Here is a 19,580-nt window from a genome sequence, read left to right as displayed (position 1 = left end):
TTTAGAAAATTTTAGCAAATAGCAAACTTGAGTTATGCATAATCCTACCAACATTGTTACAAAAATAAAGCACAGAAGTTACTCATTTCTTCTGAATCTCTCCACATGTACATGTTATTAAACTTTTTTTGGAAATAAGTATCTAAATAAATAATAAAGCACAAAAAGCAGACCAAGAAGGAAGAGTAAAAGCAGTGATCTTAGTAAACTAGCTCATGATCAATCAAGAATATTTTTGAGGTCATTTCAATGATTCCAACATTAAATCATTCCAATGATTTAATTTATGAACACCTAAGAATCAGCGAGCCTTAGACGTTGCTTCTTATTACAAGTGATGAAAAAGTACCCTGAGAATCTGGATGGTTTCCCTCAGGTCTCACAGGCAGGTAATAGCTTTTCTTGGACACTGCTGTTGAGATTTTCCTAGGGCAGCATTTTACAACTGGTGGTTCCAAACTCCTCTGGAGTTTTCAAAGGTTTTCCCATGTTTCATGTGCTTCAACATGATATTTTCTTCTGTTTCAGTTTTTGTTTGTCAAATACTCAATTGGCAAATTAACTGGATAAAAAGTTACCCTTTTAAGAAAACTTTGGGGGCTCAGAGTCCATGGAAAGCAACAGTTCTTAAACTCTTCAGTCCCAGAACTCTTTATGTTCTTAAAAGTTATTGAGAACCCCAAAGAAATTTCCTTTATTTGGGTTAGGTCTAATAATATTTCTCATGTTAGAAATTAAAATTGAGGGTTAAAAATTTTCTATTCATTAAAAATAATAAACCCATTATATGTTAACATAAATAACATTTTTTTCATGAAAAATGACTCTATTTTCCAGAACTGTAACAAATGGTTACCAGATTGACATTGCTTTACATTTTTATAAATCTCTTTGATGTCTGACTCAGTAGAGCATAGATTCTCATCTGCTTTGGATTCAATCTGTTGTGATAGGTTGCTTTGGTTAAAATGTATAAAAGGAATCTGGCCTTATACAGATGCATAGTTCAAAGGGGAGGAATATTTTAATAGTCTTTTCATATAATTGTGGATATTCTTCTTTAATACTTTCCCCAAACTCAACAAACAACAGTTTGGTAAGGGTTAGTTACATATCAATAAGCTCACCATGCTCTGTTACATTAAAATCCATTGGTCTATCTTGGACTTTAAGTGTATTTTTACCCATGAATGATTTTTTTTTTGTAGTCAAGTCATATATTTTCTTTAAAAAAAGCATGATCACTTATAAAATGGCAAAAGTAAAAATTTGCTTACATTTTATTATTATTAAAATTATATGATAATAAACACTAAAATACAATATTTAACAACATGTTAGTCTAAATTATTATTTTTACTTCAACTTGCTTCTCCATATCACAGAAAAAATGTGATAAAATAAAATGATTAAAATTACTAAGGAGGTTTTAAAGGTTATATGTGTTTTTCTGGGAAACAAAATCATAAGACGAAAACGATTGGGGAGCTTTGATCTAGAGAACTGTTTGTTCCTTCTCTATAACAGCATTCTTTATGATCTGGAAAATTGCTTTTTAAAAGTCTAAACAAAGTCTTAATGTTTATCACACGAATAACTCTATTCAAAGAAATCTGTTAGTCACAAATTATTTCCCTTTGCAAAATCCCTCCTGCCTTTCTACCATGAGAATATACTTAATAAGATACAATTTTCATGAGCTTGCCAGGTGACTCCCACTCAGGCAATCCACCTATCCCCTGGCACAGTGATCATGTTTCATAATCAGCTGTTTCACCCAAGAGAATGGTTAGTGCTATTCTATTTTGATTTGTCCATTGGATCCAGGGAATCCCGTATATTTACTGCTATTTACTTTATTCCAAGGCTGAAATCTATATCCCTAATCCCACAAGGCAAATACTTGCCAATTATCATTATCAACAAGAAATAGGAAATGTGGGTGACTTAATTTAAAACCCTCCTCACTGTGGGGAGGAAATAAAACAGTTCAAAGCATATACTATACCGCAGTTGGTCAATGACACCAAATACTGTTGTGTATTTAAATGCCTTTGACCTGATTGCATTAAAAGACTATTTTTTTAATTTACTTTTTATTTTTATTATTTAGTTTTTGGCTGTGTTGGGTTTTTGTTGCTGTGCAGGCTTTCTCTAGTTGAGGCGGGGGGTGGGGGGGCTAGTCTTCGTTGCGGTGCGCGGGCTTCTCTTGTTGCAGAGCAGGGGCTCTAGGCTCAAGGGCTCTAGAGCGCAGGCTCAGTCGCTGTGGTGCAGGGGCTTAGTTGCTCCGCCGCATGTGGGATCTTCCAGGACCAGGGCTTGAACCCTTGTCTCCTGCATTGGCAGGCGGATTCTTAACTGCTGTGCCACCAGGGAAGTCCAAAAGACTATCTTTAAAGTGGGAAACTTCCCCAAAATAGTGAGGATGAAACAAGGAAGTGAGTACTTCTACTGTCCTTTCTGAGCAGTTTGTTTGAGATGATAATCAAATGAGGTCATTGATTTTCCAAACATTCTTTTGCTTTTAATACATTTCATAAAATTTATGATTGATTTTAGAGTCATTTACTCTTTAGGTCATTTTTTGTGGCTCATCTAATATCTTAGTTGTACCTTTACATACATTGTGAATTTTCTTATTTGTACTTAATCTTTCTAAACATATTTGTAAAAATGTAAATGTTGGATCACTTGCTGATAGGTACCAATATCTCTATTAGAAAATAGTCATTCAAATTATTAGACTAACACAAGAAATGCAACTGGCCTTCCCATCTCCAATTCCTTGTGAGACTACTACACCCCACCTCTAAGTGTGTAGACTACCTTATATCTACTACACTTGAGAGCCCTTCACATGTTACTAGGTCTTAGCAGTTGCACAAATCCTACTCCAAGAGACAATATAATTGTCCCTATCACAATTCAAATAACATTCAAATGTGTAAAATGATCAACTTAAAAAGGAAAAATGACTCCCACCCTTTCATTCAATGTGAGTTCTCACCTATTTCGACCATCATTACAATTGTATTCAAAAAGATGAGGAAGATTATAAAGTTTCTGAAGAGAGGACCTGTTTTCTCTTAAGAAAACATAGAGTGGAGTTCTTTCTGGTTTAGGCAGGTGACATAATTAGGGCAAGAATAGAACCGGTGAGAATGAAAAGAAAATGGAGTTTGGGAAGGGAAAGATAAGTCAATAGGCAGACGATGAGGCAAGAGAGACCGTAAAGCCATGGGATAAAAATGAGTGGCATGAAAGGATGCACTCAAGGACCCATCCAGCCCACAAGGAAAGAGGTGGACTCTCGCTGCAGCGCACTCGAACGGTGCTCATCAGTCTCTGGGCATGTGTAATCCGTTCTGCATGACGAGGCTTTATGGAGAAGTGCACAAGCTGGTGTTGATCTCCCAACATGTTTCTTCTGACAGGAAGGATCAAGTATCTCTCGAATAGTGTGCCGTGGCACAGTTTGGCTCAAGCCGTGCAGATGCTCAAGGAGAGAGAAAGTATCAATGAGTCGGGAACGAATGGCATCAGCCCGGGTCAGTTGCATGTGTCCTACTGGGTGATAAGTGGCCATGTCCTGGCCCAGGCTCTCTTCCGCCCACTCAGCCCTGACTTCACTCCTCCGCCTCCGGCTCTGATGCCCCCTGAGCTCGGCTCTCCCCACGCGGGCGAGCTCAGGGTCGGCTCCCAGTGCCGCAGCGCCGCACGTCCAGCTACGCCAGGTCCCGTCCGCTCCCAGGTTCCGGCTCGCCCCGGGCCCACCCCCTCCCCCATGAATGATTTATAACACAGTGCTTTTAGAAAATATCGGTTCACTAAGTCATGCAAATCTTCCATATGTTGACACATTTTGTTATAAAAATCAATACAACACATTTATTAATATTGCCACTGATCTCCTAAGAAAAGCCTTTAAGTATTAGAGTGCTGTCAAGCTCATAGTGGTAAATACAAGTGTTTCAAAATTTTACTATTTGCTTGAAAGCTCAAATGTATCATTGTCAATAAATACTGCCCGTTGTCTTTCTTAAAGCAATAAGCTCACTTCATGCATGTTTTGAGAAGGCGTCTGCCAAATATGCAAGTCTGTGTGGCAGTGAAAAATGCCTACTTAACTAGTACAGTTTGGTGCTGTTACTTTGATGTGCTAAGGTATCAGCAGATTTATCCAGTCTTGTTTTGGGACTTTGAGTGCGTTTGTCAACACAGTGGAAAAACAAATAATGTCTTAGCATTTTTACGAAAATAGTTTTTACCTCAGGTCACCACCTCCCAAAAGCGTCTTAAATTCTGCTCCAGAAATTCTGCTATAGAATGAATGAACATGACCATTACTGGAGATCAGATTGAAGTCCCTGTCCATATATAGTCTCATATTGATCTTATCCCAAAACACGTATTGCTTAGTTTATGTCTATAACAGACAGTGGTTCAAGGCAGAATCAAAAGAACTATAGCTATTGTAATAGAACATGCTACAAGGACCATACACAATTTCAATATCTGGTCACATTTTGTCTCAGGATGTTTGCTCTTCAACAAACCACAAAGCCAATTGTATGAAGAGGAAATATCATTAGTGTTACGTCCAGTTTTGAGTGTCATTTACATTAATAAGGTGAGTGATGTAAAAAATTTGTCTGGCATTTCTTTCCTTTTATTTGTTATTTAGGAGTAAAATGTCATATATTTTAAATACATGTTAAATTATTTTTGCCGTGTATCCATTCCTAATATCGGGATGAAAGAGTTTTGCTCTATTTTTTGTTTGTTTATTCTATTTTTGACACCATAACGTGAAGTTAAATTTTTATCCCCATGGTAATATACATTTGATCCTGATACAAATCCTATGCCTTTTTCTGTATATTATGGCAGATGAATTTTTTATGTAATAATTTTTAAGATAATTAAGGAGCATATATTACTTGTTAAATAGATAAAATATGTTCCTTTATAAACATATACTTTAACTCTCTTTTAATGTGGAATCAAGTATTTTTTGAAAAAAGCACATTTTCATATACAGCTAAAGTGATGAAGATCTTAAGGGCATTTCAGAAATGATGTGTTTTAATAAAAGAGGCTGTCAAATTAAAAAAAAAAACCTGTTGATGCTACATGATGCTATGTTGCCATGTAAGAAACTAACCGTGCATTACAGCGTCAAGGGCATCCCTGTGCAGCAAGCAGCATGATTTATATTCTCTCTACATAAGAAAGTGGAAGGCAAGGGAACTCCATGGCCTCAGATATTTAGAAGGAATACAGTGAGTACTCCTAACCCCACATGCATGTGATTCTCTTTCTCCTCTGTACAATGGATTCTTTAATTCTCTACGTCTGTCATTGGGTCATAAATTTCATCCACCACGTTGCCACCTCATTTTTCTCTGGGTTTACCAGAGAACCCAGATCTTTACCAGAATTCCAGTATTCCCAAGGAGAACGACCAATTACTCCAGCATCAGTAGTTTTACTATCTGACCCTTCAGATAACACTAGGATTTGGACCATAACTGAAGGATGCTCGGAGTCATTCACTGCCACATAAGTGCCACATCAGCTGCTTCCTTAGAGATATGTCCCATGAAAGGCTGGAGAGAGAGAAGTATGTCTACTCCCAGGGTAGAGTTTTGCATGTGACTGATTTTCTTTCTCCAGGGTCACAAAATAATCACAGCAATGATCAGATGTTCGTCTTCTAGCATCATAGTGACAGTGCCTAGGTCTACGGGCTTCTCAAGGATCTATAAAAATACTTGATATTAAAAAATGAAGCACCAACATTTCAAAAGAAACTGCCACATTAACATGAATGAACATCTAATTAAATCTATACAAAATGTGACATTAGGTCGATTTAATTAATTATTAAATTTAGTATTAAAACAGTTCCATTACATCTGAAAACAGTTTCTAGGTTAGATTGTCTAACTTGGTAAGTATTCCTGAGTGCACATGATTACTGTCTAGAAATCATAGCCTATCATGAATTAATTGGATTATTCACAGTCCAATAATTTCAAAGCAAAATTATAAAAATGTATTCAGATTATATACTGAAAAATTTACATTCAATGTGGGACATTAGGATGTCCTATATGTTTGCTATGATGGGTGATGGAAGCTTTAAAACAAAATGTTTGGAATCTGTGAAGGTTTTAACATAGTCCTGGCAAAACTGCCCCTTATTACTCAGGCATCAGTTTATCTCAAATAGCATATGTGTTATTTCAAAAAAATGCCTTTCCCAGAAATGAAAGTAGAGTTTGCAATAAGCATACCTCAGTGTTTTAAATAAAAGGCCTTTTTTGTGACCTCCATGTAGCCCTAAGTCATTGATTAGAAACTTTCAGCAGCATGATTGACTAGGGAAAATCATAATATGTCTCTGCTAGTAGAGAAAAATATTATGTATTGAAAAAATAAAACAAGATGGAGAAAAATATGTCTCCCCAGAATTTGACCTTATTTCTTTGATGCTAGATGAAAGTTTTTTTTTCGTAAAAATACACTAATCTCTTATTGCTGTGTAGATCCAGAGGTTGAGAACAATCATTTGTCTTTGCTTTCTGAAAACAAAGAGAACTCTAGTACTCATAATAGTAGCTGTGGGTGCCTTGGGGATTATCCTATAACAATACCAAGGGACATAATCCTGAACAGAAATTCAGTTCACCTTACAGGGAAGATGAGAAATGATGGAGAAATTGCCATCCTTAAAAAAAAAGCAATGAAAGATTGTATCCAACAAGAATAAAAAGAGAGAAAATAGTTCTTTCTAAGTAACAAAGTCCAATGGGCACTTACTTAATAAGAACTTTAAGATGATGATGAATTATTACCCTGGAAAGATCACATGATAATGTCTTGATGATGGTTTATTTCAAGGAATTAAAATTAATGTCTTCTTTCTTCCTTCTTTCCTCTCTCCCTCCCTCCTTCTCACCCTCTCCTTCCTTCTACCTTTTTTCCATTCTTCCTTTTCCTTTCTCTGTCTCTCTGTGTTTCTCTCGCACATTCTTTCTTGTTCTCTTTACACTTGACCTTCACTGAAATTGCACAAACAACATCAACTTTTACTTCTAGGATGGTTATTGGTAGTTTATTACACAAGAAGGGGTTTTTCCTTGGATGTAGGGAGAATAGATACTTTCTAGCTCATAATTAATCTTTTAATGGAATGAGTCTTTCTAAGGGGAGGAAAGCCTTATCTTAACTAACTTTTGAGGCATATGTCCATCGTTTTTGACCCCCAAACACCTTGGCAATTTTTATATTAAAATTTAGGATGAAAACTTACTGTTTTTAGTCTTGTGGTTCCTAAGCCTCACTATTTAAGGCTCAAAACACAGTGTATTTCTAAAGGTAAGTGAACTAGACGATTTAACTTTGATGTCACAGCCCTAGAGACTCTCTAAGAGGCTTGGTTATAAAAATAGAATCTTTTCTAGGATTTTTGAGACTTTTTAGAAAATTATTTTGGCCAAAGAAACCTTGGTGGATCCAACATCATAAGGATTTGTTTCACCAACTAGGTCCCACAAACACCATGATAGATTCCAAATGTATTTAAGTCAAAGACAAGGTGAAACAGAAAAGAAGAGCTAAATGAGTATGATAAAGATAAACCAAAACCTCACAATTAAAAAAAATTGTCCTTATGACATGATACCATCAAGCAACAACGTTATGGAGTATGTATGTATGTATGTCTGTGTACATACACACAAATGTGTGCATTTTCCACCTGCCGGTGTATAATGCATGTGTGCATAATGAATTCATAAGTAATCATCTCAGCCTGCCACTGCAGGTGAAGTCATAACCCACATGAGCCATGTTGGGATTGAACAGTCGACCGCTGGGTGACCTGACTTTAAAGCTACAGGGTGGCTGGCCGGCAAGGTCAGCCGCCATGTGTGATGAGCGGTTCGTGGTTATATTGCAGTCCCTAAGGGGGTGGATGAACCAAGACACGATCTGGACCACTGTCCAATAGGGGTAAAGCAAGGCCTTTGTGGGTCACGATGAAATTGGGAGTTTGCTTGGATTTTAGTAAGTCTCAGTCTGTGCTTTAGAGATATCACTGTCTATGCTTGGAAGAGGCTGATTAAGTCAGAGTCTGACTGGAAACCTAGCAGGGGAAATTAATCCATAGGTACATTGGGTAATATAAAAGGCATTGGATTGTGTCACTCATCAGATAATCTCTTCAACATACCCTTTAAAGGAACCTCATAGTAAAAAAACATTATTTGCCATCCTTTTCTGGGAAAAAATGTTGAATTTTCTCCACGTGACTAAATGTGCTAATGCAATAAAGGGATATATGGAAACATCGGCTTATTATGAAAACAGGTCAACCAGGATTCTGATAGATGTTTTACATTTATTTTATATAGTAAAAGATGATTCCTTAAGAGATGCTAGGATTTATGCCTCCTGGGAAGTTAGGTTCATTTATAAGTTAGAGCGATAGGTTATGTCATCATGGGACACATTTATATTTGAACACTCTTATATTTTCAAGAGTGGGTGGGTAGATACTAGAATCACCTGCACAAAACTTAGGGAGAGTTTCCCTAGAAAATCATGTACCCTTGAATGAGAATCACTGCTTTGGTAAGTCGGGGAGCCAGACCTTGAACCCAGGCCTTAAAACATATTCTATGTTACCGTCATTGCCACAATTTGCTTTAGAAGTTGCATTGACGTTTTCTAGGTTAATTTGAGTGTCTTCAGTGAAAGAAAAATCATATTCATTGAACACTTACTCTGTGGTCCTCACCAACATAAATACTCAGAGCCACAGCAAGCAGTGCAAACGGTATATAAGTGCTAAGCCTGTTTGGAAGAAAGAGGTAAACAAGGTTGCAGGATGCGTTACAATAGACGTGCCCGTTGAAGCAGGCCTTAGAAAATAGATAACATCTGGTCTGATGAAAGGCCATGCGTGGGGACACCTTGTGAAGGACAGAAGCAGGGTCAGATGTGGAGACCGAGAAGAGATGCTGAGTTGTCTATGCTTTGGGGAGCAGACAGCCACGGAGAGCACAGTGGATCAGATCAGATGGGGCCAGATCACAGCGGGACCTTTGAAAATTAGCCAAGTGAGTTTGAAGTTTTTATCGTATGAAGTGGGGAGTAATTTAAAACTTTTGAATAAGGTGTGTGATCTAAAAGCAATTTAAGAAGTTCCGCCTGGCATTGTGTACAAGTTAGTTTTGAGCAGAGAAACTATGGGAATGGGGACCAGCAGGTAGATTTTACACACATATATATATATATAGATATAGATATAGATATAGATATATATACACACACACATATATATTTAATTATATATAATTATAATAATATATATTACCTATGTTATATATGAAATTATTTTTGGCTCAAGTTGTTGAATACCAAAATTGTGGTAGTGTCTGTGAGTTGAAATAAATCACAAAGAAAGAAAATTACCACAGGACTAACTTTATAGAGAGAGGAAAAGAAAGCTCTGAACATAAAAAGTAAGCTTCTAGGAAAATGGAGGTAATGTTCCTCCTATAAATGGGAAAATCAGAAGGATACCTAAGATGTTGAGAGAAAGCTATCATTTGGTCCTTGTTTTTTATTATTTTATATATAGTAATGTGTATATTTTAATCCCAAACTCCTAATTAATCCCTAGTCTCTAGAAGGCACTGGGGCTTATTAACATCAAGCAAGGAAGGGTGTGAGGAGAGGACAGACCTGTAGAAACCTCCATGTGACCCAAGAGCGAAAAGATGATACACAAGAAGCCATGACAATGCACATGTTCTGAGGGAGAAAGTGCAGAGGGAGAAAGCAAAACAAGACAAAAAGACAAACAGAAAACAACAGAGAAGAGAGAGGTGAAGCCATAAGCATCACAGGTGGAAACGGTTCCATCTTTTATCCATCATTAGCTCACCTATCCCCACTCTCCTAGATACCAGAATATGTGATTCATTACTATTTCTTTATACTATATAAGCAATAAAGTGAATACAAGGAATACATCCTGAAATAGTTTTGACTTCTGGGTGGGTTGGAAAATAAACCTAAGCACCCGTGGTCCTCCCTACTTCAGCTTTTACCACCTGCTCAGCACCACTGGCAGGTGTGAATTATCACAGCGTTTTTTTTCTTTAAATAATGTAGACCTTTTTTTTGTACTTGTCTTTTTAATTTTTTTATTGAAATGTAGTTGATTTATCATGTTGTGTTAGTTTCAGATGTACAGCAAAGTGATTCAATTATACATATATATAAACATATATTCTTTTTTTTTTTACATTCTCTTCCATTATAAGTTATTACAAGATATTGAGTTCAGTTCCCTGTGCTCTACAGAAGGTCCTTGTTGGTTATCTCTTTTATATATAGTAATGTGTATATTTTAATCCCAAACACCTAATTTATCCCTCCACTCCATTGCCACTTTGGTAAATAAGTTTTTTTCTATGTCTGTGAGTCTATTTCTGTTTTGTAAAGAAGTTCATTTAGATCATCTTTTTAGATTCTACAAACCATAATTTGAACAGACACATGCACCCCAACGTTCACAGCAGCCCTGTTTACAATAGCCAAGACATGGAAGCAACCTAAGTGTCCACTGACAGATGAATGGATAAAGAAGATGTGAGATGCATACACACACACACACACACACACACACACACACACACAAAATGGAATATTACTTAGCCATAAAAAGAATGAAATAATGTTGTTTGCAGCAACAGGGATGGACCTAGAGATTATCATACTAAGTGAAGTGAGCCAGACAGAGAAGGACAAATATCCTATGATACTACAGCTCTTTTAGGGCCCAGCCTTCCCTACCTCCCAGAACACGAGGCGTATCTTGATCAATGATACCATGGCACCCTGTACTTCTCCTTTCTAATTTTTCTGAATTTTCAGGAAACCATTTTAGGCATACTGTTTGTCTCCCCTGAGTAAACATAAACCTCATTAAAATATGGGAAATTGGTGTCTTCCTCACCCATATTCTTAGCATCCACTGCAGTGCTTTGCACGTGGTGGGCCCTTGATAAATGTTTGTTGAAAGAGCAAAGAACAAATGAGCTCTTTAACTTTTACTGCCCACAAAGTAGATGTCAGCATCCTTCTAACACCTGTTCATTCCCCCAGCAAATGTTCTTCTACCACTGATAATTCCACCGAGAGGGCTGATCACAGCTGCTTTTATATAATCAAATGCATAATTTGTTGCTTAATATCTTTGCTCCTGGATAGATTGTAAGTCTCTCTTAGGGCAAGAGTGGGTTTTTGGTGACCACACTCTGTACAGTTCCTGGCACATAGTAGGTATAAAATAAATGGATTCTGAATAATGAGTAAAGGATTATATTCATTTGTTTTGAAAAGAAATAAAACTTAAATGATATGAAAAACATTTTCTAAGGTCCTGTAGCTAGTGGAGTCATCTCATAGTCCAAAGCCTGCTTATTGTCTTTTTTTCCTTGCTAAATCGGAAGCACAGAGTAAAAGACTATCTAATTTGCCAAGAAAGGCTATTATTACCCGTTAAGACAATTATTCTAATATGGACATGAGGCATTGTCTAATAGTTTGAAGCAGGGTGGGAGAGGAAGGGTGTGTGTGGGTGAGGGTGTATTGAAAGGTCTCTGTGTGAATGGACGCCAGCTTATCTTATTCTTTGTATCTGTATCTCGTGTCTGTGAAGGATGAGGAGAGAATGGCCAGAAGGCAGTGAGCAGAGGCTGAAGTTAGCCATAGGTCATGTGATGCAGACATAGCAAAGCTTTTCTCTGAAGAGCAGCTTATATAAAAGTGGCATAGGGCTTCCCTGGTGGTGCAGTGGTTGAGAGTCCGCCTGCCGATGCAGGGGACACGGGTTGGTGCCCCAGTCCGGGAAGATCCCACATGCCGCGGAGCGGCTGGGCCCGTGAGCCATGGCCGCTGAGCCTGCGCGTCCGGAGCCTGTTGCTCTGCAACGGGAGAGGCCACAACAGTGAGAGGCCCGCGTACCGCAAAAAAAAAAAAAAAAAAAAAAAAAAAGGGGGCATAAAGATAGTGTTCCTATCCAGCACAGAACTTGTTCTCTAGCATCAGCTTGCCACTGCTTGGTAAATTAGTGATGTAATATCATTTGAAGCCACTAGTTCAGAGAGTTTCATCTTTAAGTCAAATTTATTAATATAATGAAAGGTTTTTTTGAAAAGTGCTTGTGTATTTGCAATGCAAATATTAACCTTGCTGAGCCTCAGGTTTCTAATTTGTAAATTGGGAGCATTTATAGCTAATTCATAACTCTAAAGATTATCTTTAAGATTAGAGATAATTTAAGTGCAGCCCAAACAGAAGCTGGGATATACTAGGCACTCAAAAACTGACAGCTAATATAAAAGTTTGTGGCAAAAGCGTAGATGTCAACTTTTCTTCTGATGCTTTTCTTCTCCTTTATAAATACCTTCAAATATGTCTGAAGATCAGTGTCGTCTGTACACCATAAATTCTGAGCTGCTTGAATGAAGGGAACTCTTTCCATTCCCCAAATTGCAGTCTTCAAAGTATCTTGATAATGACCTAGGCAGCCTATTTAGGCTCCTTAAATAGAGGAAGAGTTAGGGGAAGGCTTTTTAATTTTGAAAAATAATATTATTATGAAAGATGTCAAAAGTCTTCAAAGTGGTTATACAATTCAAAGCAAATGAAGTTAAATTGGAGAAATGTTACATCAAAAGCATGGTGAAAGTAATCAGCACAATATAGACTTGAAAATTAGAAAGTTAGGAAAAGAAAAAGAAGGAAAGAATAAGAGAATGAATGAAGAATGGCTTTTTCCCCAATGGGATTTTGTTGCTCCAGTAATCGCTCTATAGAAACTCACTCTAAATAGGGTAAAGTGTGCAAGGCAACAAGGCGTGGAACTTAAGTGGTTTGTTCTTTATTCCCAGGAGCTGATCTGTGAACAAGGCTCATTTTAGAATCAATTGTTATGAAATTGTTTCATCACCTGCCAATGATTAGTAAACATCAGAAGAATTCAGTGTATTAAAAGAACGGGTAGCAAAACCAGAAGAAAGCCTGGGGTCTGGTTCATCCCTGCAGACTTTGCTCAGCTAATGCTCTGTCTTTCCCCCTTGTTCACAGAACCGAAAGTAAGCTGCAAACTAGGCCGGTCTGCGTCCACATCAGGTGTGCCCCCTCCATCCGTTACTCCTCTCAGGCAAGCCAGTGACCTGCAACAGAGCCAGGTACCATCATCGTTAGCCAATCGTGATTGACTTCCTGTGATGCGACATGCCAAACGCTTTCCACCTCTGTCTGTCGTGTGTTGCTGTAACAACTTTGCATTTGCTTTTATTTTTCTGTGTGTGTGTGGGTGGGAGGGATGAGCTGTGGCCGTCTGTGTTTTCATTCAAAAAGGCAAGTCTTTCTTCCTTGCGATTGGTGAAACTTTCTTCGCTGTTTGTTACCAAATCGTTTTTGTCTCTGGTTTCCATCATTCTGTACTATAAATGTAAACTTGTACTATATGTATTGGCTTAGTGGTTATTTTTTTAAAGTTCTTTCTCTCTTCCGTGTTTTGTGTACTTTTATACCGTCTCCGAAAATTTATCAACGTTTGATAAATTTACCGACTTTGTTTTATGTAGATTTCTTTTTAAATGTTTTGTCCACAACCCTTGCACAGATGTTGTCAATGAATTTGTACATATTGTTTAGTTCCTATCCTATTATGCTGTAATATTTGTGGCCGTCTTACTTCTACTTTTATTTAGCTTGGAGCATGATTGTAAGACAGTGAATATCGATGTCCTGATAAATATTCATATACCAACTCATTTGGACTGAACATGGCAGCTGGTCTTTTTTCTTGGCCATAAAGACAAATTGACCAACCAGATAATCTAGGTATTTACCCCAAACTGTAGATTAATAATGCAATCTTTAAATAAATGACTTTTCTCTCTTATACCAAAAATATCAGAAATGTTCTCAGTAAGGGAATGTAAGTGTTTATGCATGGTATATGAGATCTCTATTATCATTTGGAGAAAAGATACAAGGAATAAAGGCATAAGCTACAGTATCATTTAATCCTTTAGAGTACAGTATGTTGCTCTGATGTTCATTGGTACATGCTTGTGTACGGAGGATATAGTATGGGGAAAAATCACTACGTATAAATGCTCTATCTATAATTCATTCAATAGGAATTCAGTACAATGACAATTTGTGAAGCTTAATTGTTGTTACTGTTAAATGTATTATGGGTGTTAAATAGGATAGTACCATCCTGGAGTGGTTTCTCTCTGCTTGTCCCAGCTTTAATGTTCACTTTCATAAAACTCTTCTGAAATTGTAAATTATAAAACTAGCAATGATATCTCCATGGGAACTGTCCATTACTGATTAGCAAATTACATATTCATCAATTATATAAATGTCAAGCTATTTTAAAAACATAACCAGGAAGAATAATTGCATTTTTTCTAATGGGAGACAGGGTGCTTTATAGTATTTTGGTCTGGCTTAAATATGCACAGCATTTGATTCATGAATATATGAGATATCTACAAATGCAAGAGATGAGAGGCTCCTCTCAAGAGCATCTCAAGTGCCATTTAGAATTTCTTGTGTCTTAATTTAACATTTTAAATGCTTTGTAACCAAATGAATCCACCTCAAACACTTTTTTGGGTATAAAAGGGGTAGAAACAATAAGACAATGAATAAATAAATAAATAACACAATTAACCTCACTAAGATGAATTGCCACCTTAGTTGATTAAAGCTATTCCAAAATATTACATTTACAGATTTTCAAAGCTTAAAAACTTGAATACAGAAAGGAGAGACCTTTAGCTAGCTGGCGGAGGATTGCATCAATACAATCAATTTTCCAAGTATATATACCTTGCTATTGCATTACCTCGGTATCTCAGAGAGGTTTTGTGTTCTTTGTTTTCATTTGCTTTTTCTCCTAATTATCTTTATAGTTGTTTCATCCTACGCCCCTTCAATTCTCAATGAAAGCAGTTTCCTGGGGTAACTTACAGACAGAAACAAGGTGCAACTCTGTACCTTTGCATTATCAGCTCTTCGCTTACCTGGTAGGATGTTCTTCATTCTTCAAAACACAGCAACAGGAGAAAGACCCTCTTGTTACTTAGATGCTGCACTTTTTCTCTCCAACCAGGAGAAATTCTGACACACAGCCACATCATAGAAGGGGTGTCAGGGCTGCAAATTAGAAGGCTGGCCTCTGAGTCTCTCCCCTGTGGCTTGTGACCAGATGTAGTATTCACCTCTTCCCATATGCTAGCGCTAATGGGGTAAACATGGCTCAGAAGAACCTTGCTCTGCATTCTTACAACTTGGAATTGAACTAAAGGCAATGGGTACTTACTGAAGACCCTCTTCTCACCTAATTCCCATGCTCTTGACTGAGATGTCTCCTTAAGTTACAACCAGGATGACACCTCCCTAGGCTTAGCCACCCCAGGCAATGGTGAAAGACATTTAAAAACATTGAATATTCGTACACAAACTAGGATACGGAACACCTAGCATTATCCGACAAATAATCATCCTGGTCACTTTTTTAAAAAGTGTTTTTCCTCCACCAGGATTCCTGATAGTTATTAAAACACAGAATGCTTAATAGACTTAATAGATGATTAAGAGACTTCTTACTAGGAAATCTTTGGAAGACCATGTGATCTGTTTCAGACAAACAAAAGCAGTCACTGAAATAATTCCGGTAGTGCTTATCTATCGAGGAGTCTGGCTTTAAGAAGCCATATTAAGGGACATTTCTGCTCATAGAGAAGGAGCTGTGTTTTTTTTTTTTTCCAGGTTGTTCACATCTTATCTCTTTTCAGCTCCCTCAGTACTAGTTTTTCACCCACCACTTCAGATCATGGTTGGAGCTTTCTGAGAAGTATTGCAGGAGGAGACAGAAGGGACGGAGGTTACTCCAGCAGAGATGGGTAGAGCTGGCCAAAAGGGACTGCCGCCCACCCCCAGGAGCCTAGGCCAATGATGATGGACCACCCCTAAAGAATCTGGAGACAGTAGTGATTGACTGACCCGCCGAGGAGCCCGGGGCGCATAGTGACTGCCCACCAAGGGCATTTGTGTAAAAATAAAAGTGGAGGTAATGTTTGCTTGGCTATGCAGTCTGTTTCGGCTTCAGGTAATATAGGAGACACAAGATTTGTAGAAATGTATAGTCTCATCTGACTGGAACTTTAAAATACGTAGGAGAAGACGGGAAGTTCAAGAAAGAAATATGAGTTCCAAAGCATTTAGAGCTTCTTACACAACGTGTAATACTCTCTAAAACTCGGTGAGATGAAAAATAGCTCTTTTCTTTCTTAATTCACTCCTGAATAAATAGAGCAGTCACGGGGCAATTAGGGGAAAGTGACATTTCCTTGGAATTTTACGGCAAAGCAGCCACATATTTTGGCATTTGTCATAAAGCAAACCTTTGGAAATTAGATTGAATTTCTGCAGCTTCCATGAGAAAGCTATTTTATTTTCTTATTTATAAAAGCAAAACGGTATAGGAGAAATATTTTGCACTTGAAGCACATCACTTTATCTTTTTTTTTTTCTTCTTCTGTAGTGAAGTAGAAAGCTGTGTACTCAGAAGAAAGAAGTGTGAGTGCCTCTATAGACAGCAAATGCTGTTCATGTGATCCCTCCATCTCTGGACTATGGTGTTAGTGACCCCCATTAATCTGGAGATGGGGCCATCTCTAGTTTTACTGCAGCAGGTGATGGAATAGAAACTAAGGAGCAGGGCCATGAGAAAGCCAGTCTTTCCTTCAAGGAAGGAGCAGCTAGGGTGTGTCTCCGAAGTGCCAGCTCTCTTTGGAAAAATGTTCCCAAGAAATGTCTGTACTTATTTTTTCTGGGAAGGAAGGAGATGAGAGCCACATCCTCTGACACACACACGCGCACACACACACACACACACTCTCCCAGTATACTTATGCACATGAATACACACAAACTCTCACATACTCTGCCCACTATCTCACACACACACAATCACACACTCACGAACACACACACTTCACATTTTTTAAGTAACAGCCCCCCCAGGTCAAATCAGGGAATCACAGAGCTAACAGTGACCTAAGTGTTGAACTGAGAACTCACCTTCTCTCTGAGGTTTGTCAGTTGTTCTAAACTAGATTATCTCTGATTACCCTTGATGTCAGGAAGTGGGTAACAGAAAGCCATCTGTCACTTCCTTTGGACATACGTTTCAAAATCTGAGAGCCCCACATTTCTCTAGAAATTTAAAAATCGCCCCTGAAGCTGTTATCTCTTGTTCCGTGGGCCCTGTGTGGCTTGAGAGCTGCCTTCTCACTACCCAGAAGTGGCCTTGTCTAGGCTGGTCCATGCTGTGCACTTATAAGCTGTTATCCAGGGAAACAAGCCCAGTTCCTTTCAACTTGCCCCTTCAGAATTATTTCTCAAACATTTATTTTTTTTTTAATTTTTTTTTTGCGGTACACGGGCCTCTCACTGTTGTGGCCTCTCCCGTTGCGGAGCACAGGCTCCGGACGCACAGGCTCAGCGGCCATGGCTCACGGGCCCAGCCGCTCCGCGGCATGTGGGATCTTCCCAGACCGGGGCACGAACCCGCATCCCCTGCATTGGCAGGCGGACTCTCAAACACTGCGCCACCAGGGAAGCCCAAACATTTATTTCTTTTGATGGCAGTCCTCTGGGCTCCCTCCAAGCTTCTAACATCCTCCTTTCGCTTGATGACCCTGCTGGGGCCTTATGAGAGCCTGCCCGGGCTCCTGCAGAGCAGAATACCTTCTTTTTTTCCCAGGCGCTCCATGTCTATGTCTGCACGCCAGCATGCATGTGGCCAGCTTTCCTAGATAATGGAAGAATGTACTAGCACCCATAGCTTGATGCATGTCTAGGGTGTGTTTCTGGACATGCCTGGATGTCAAAGTTGTTTTCTAGATATAGTAAAAAAAAAAGGGAGCTAAATCACCCAAAGATAGAAATTAGGGATCAGTACATGTGAAAGACTAAGACTGAGAATTTAAGAGGATTCCCTGACAAAGACTTTACCCAGTTTACAATGTGACACTCAACGACTTTGGTTGACTTACTAACTATCTCTCTCGATAAATGTCTCTTTCTATATATCCTCGAAAAAATGTTTTTCTCACACAGTCTAATTTTGTCTTTTCTCTTGGTCTTTAATACCTTCAGAGTAGTGAGGTGTTTTGATTGGTCCCACGGCCTCTGTGCTTCTCCTGAAAGCTTGGAGCAGACCATTGCTCCTTCTCAGCCTGTGTGTGAGGTCTGGGCTTTTGTAACTCTCAGACAATCAGGACGTTTGCACACAAAACTTGTAGGAGCCTGGAGAGCATGAGGAAGACTAAAGGCAAAGGGATCCTGAGTATAGTAACATAAATACTCGAACAACGACATGGAAAGGAATTCTAATTTCAGCCACTCGATGCCCGCCCACGTTTCTCAGTAATGTAAACTTAAAGGGTATGTTCTTATTTAATTTCAGCTTCTGTGCATTGGATCAGGTAGAAAAAGGAAAACAAACCTAACATCTGAAATAAAATAACACACAGTGTGAGAACTGGGAGTTTCAGTTTTATTCAGGGACTTACTGAGGACGATAGCCTGGGAACTATAGCTTCTCAGATAGCTCTGAGGAACTGCTCCAGAGAGGTGGGAGAAGACACCAGGGGAGAGGGGTACGTGCTACCAAGCAAACATCTCAGTAGAACGTTACTACTGCTAGTCACGAAGAAAGGCTATCTCAATTAATGATAGTAGTGTTTTTTCTAGGTATGTGAAGTTGCAAGAATCCAGGTTCATAAAAAATTTCTCTTGAAATATTTCTAACTATCTGAGGGCCTGTTTTTGCCTGTTTTCCCAGGGCACCTGATCTTCACCCTGAATTCCTTCCAGGGTGTGTTGCAGGTCACTGACTGCAGTGGCTAATGACTCAATCCTTGTAGAACTGGATGGCGAGTGACATTCCTTGCCTTACAAGCTCTAACAGTAGAAAAGCTTCAGTTCTCTTTAGAATTCCTGTGCTGCCATTAGTGTAGACATGACTTGCTTTGCCAAGACCATACTTGCTTTATTCCAGCCCTGGGTCCTGGAACATATGTTATGAGGTTTCATCTGATCAGTTGTATGTACAATGTCAAGTGCTCCTATCTAGTAGTCAAGGTTTTGTGTTTGATGGGAGAAAACAGAGGAAGGAGCAGAGTATGTGGGTGGGGAGCATGTGGCTCTGCAAGTTAACGTGATGAAGGGGCCCCGTTTCTACCATCCCTTGCTTATGTGTTGAACAAACCTTTTTGTGAGACCCTGTGGTATTCCAGGTCCTATCAGGCCTGAACTAAGAGAATGTTTACATCGCATTTGTACCTTTATATGGCTGGTTTGATCGTATGCTCAGGGTTACATCATATGATGGAAATGGTAAAAAAAAAAAAAAAGCAGAAACAGAACATATAACTAATTAGCAAAAGCTGAACTCACTT

At 38.6% G+C, this 19,580-nt stretch overlaps 1 protein-coding gene across 1 annotated transcript in view; it reads left to right on the top strand.

Annotated features, from left to right (window-relative positions):
* The window catches only part of NYAP2 (neuronal tyrosine-phosphorylated phosphoinositide-3-kinase adaptor 2), a 247,402-nt gene that overhangs the window by 188,976 nt on the left and 38,846 nt on the right, over positions 1–19,580 (top strand). The window contains exon 5 of the mRNA XM_060151256.1: positions 13,171–13,274. Coding sequence (XP_060007239.1) covers positions 13,171–13,274 — 104 coding nt within the window. The remainder of the gene's footprint in view (positions 1–13,170; positions 13,275–19,580) is intronic.

The sequence above is a fragment of the Lagenorhynchus albirostris genome, chromosome 6 (genome assembly GCF_949774975.1).
Source record: "Lagenorhynchus albirostris chromosome 6, mLagAlb1.1, whole genome shotgun sequence".
In the NCBI taxonomy this organism is placed as follows: domain Eukaryota; kingdom Metazoa; phylum Chordata; class Mammalia; order Artiodactyla; family Delphinidae; genus Lagenorhynchus; species Lagenorhynchus albirostris.
The sequence above is the reverse complement of the archived record's forward strand: the minus strand, read 5'-3'. Positions and strand labels throughout refer to the sequence as shown.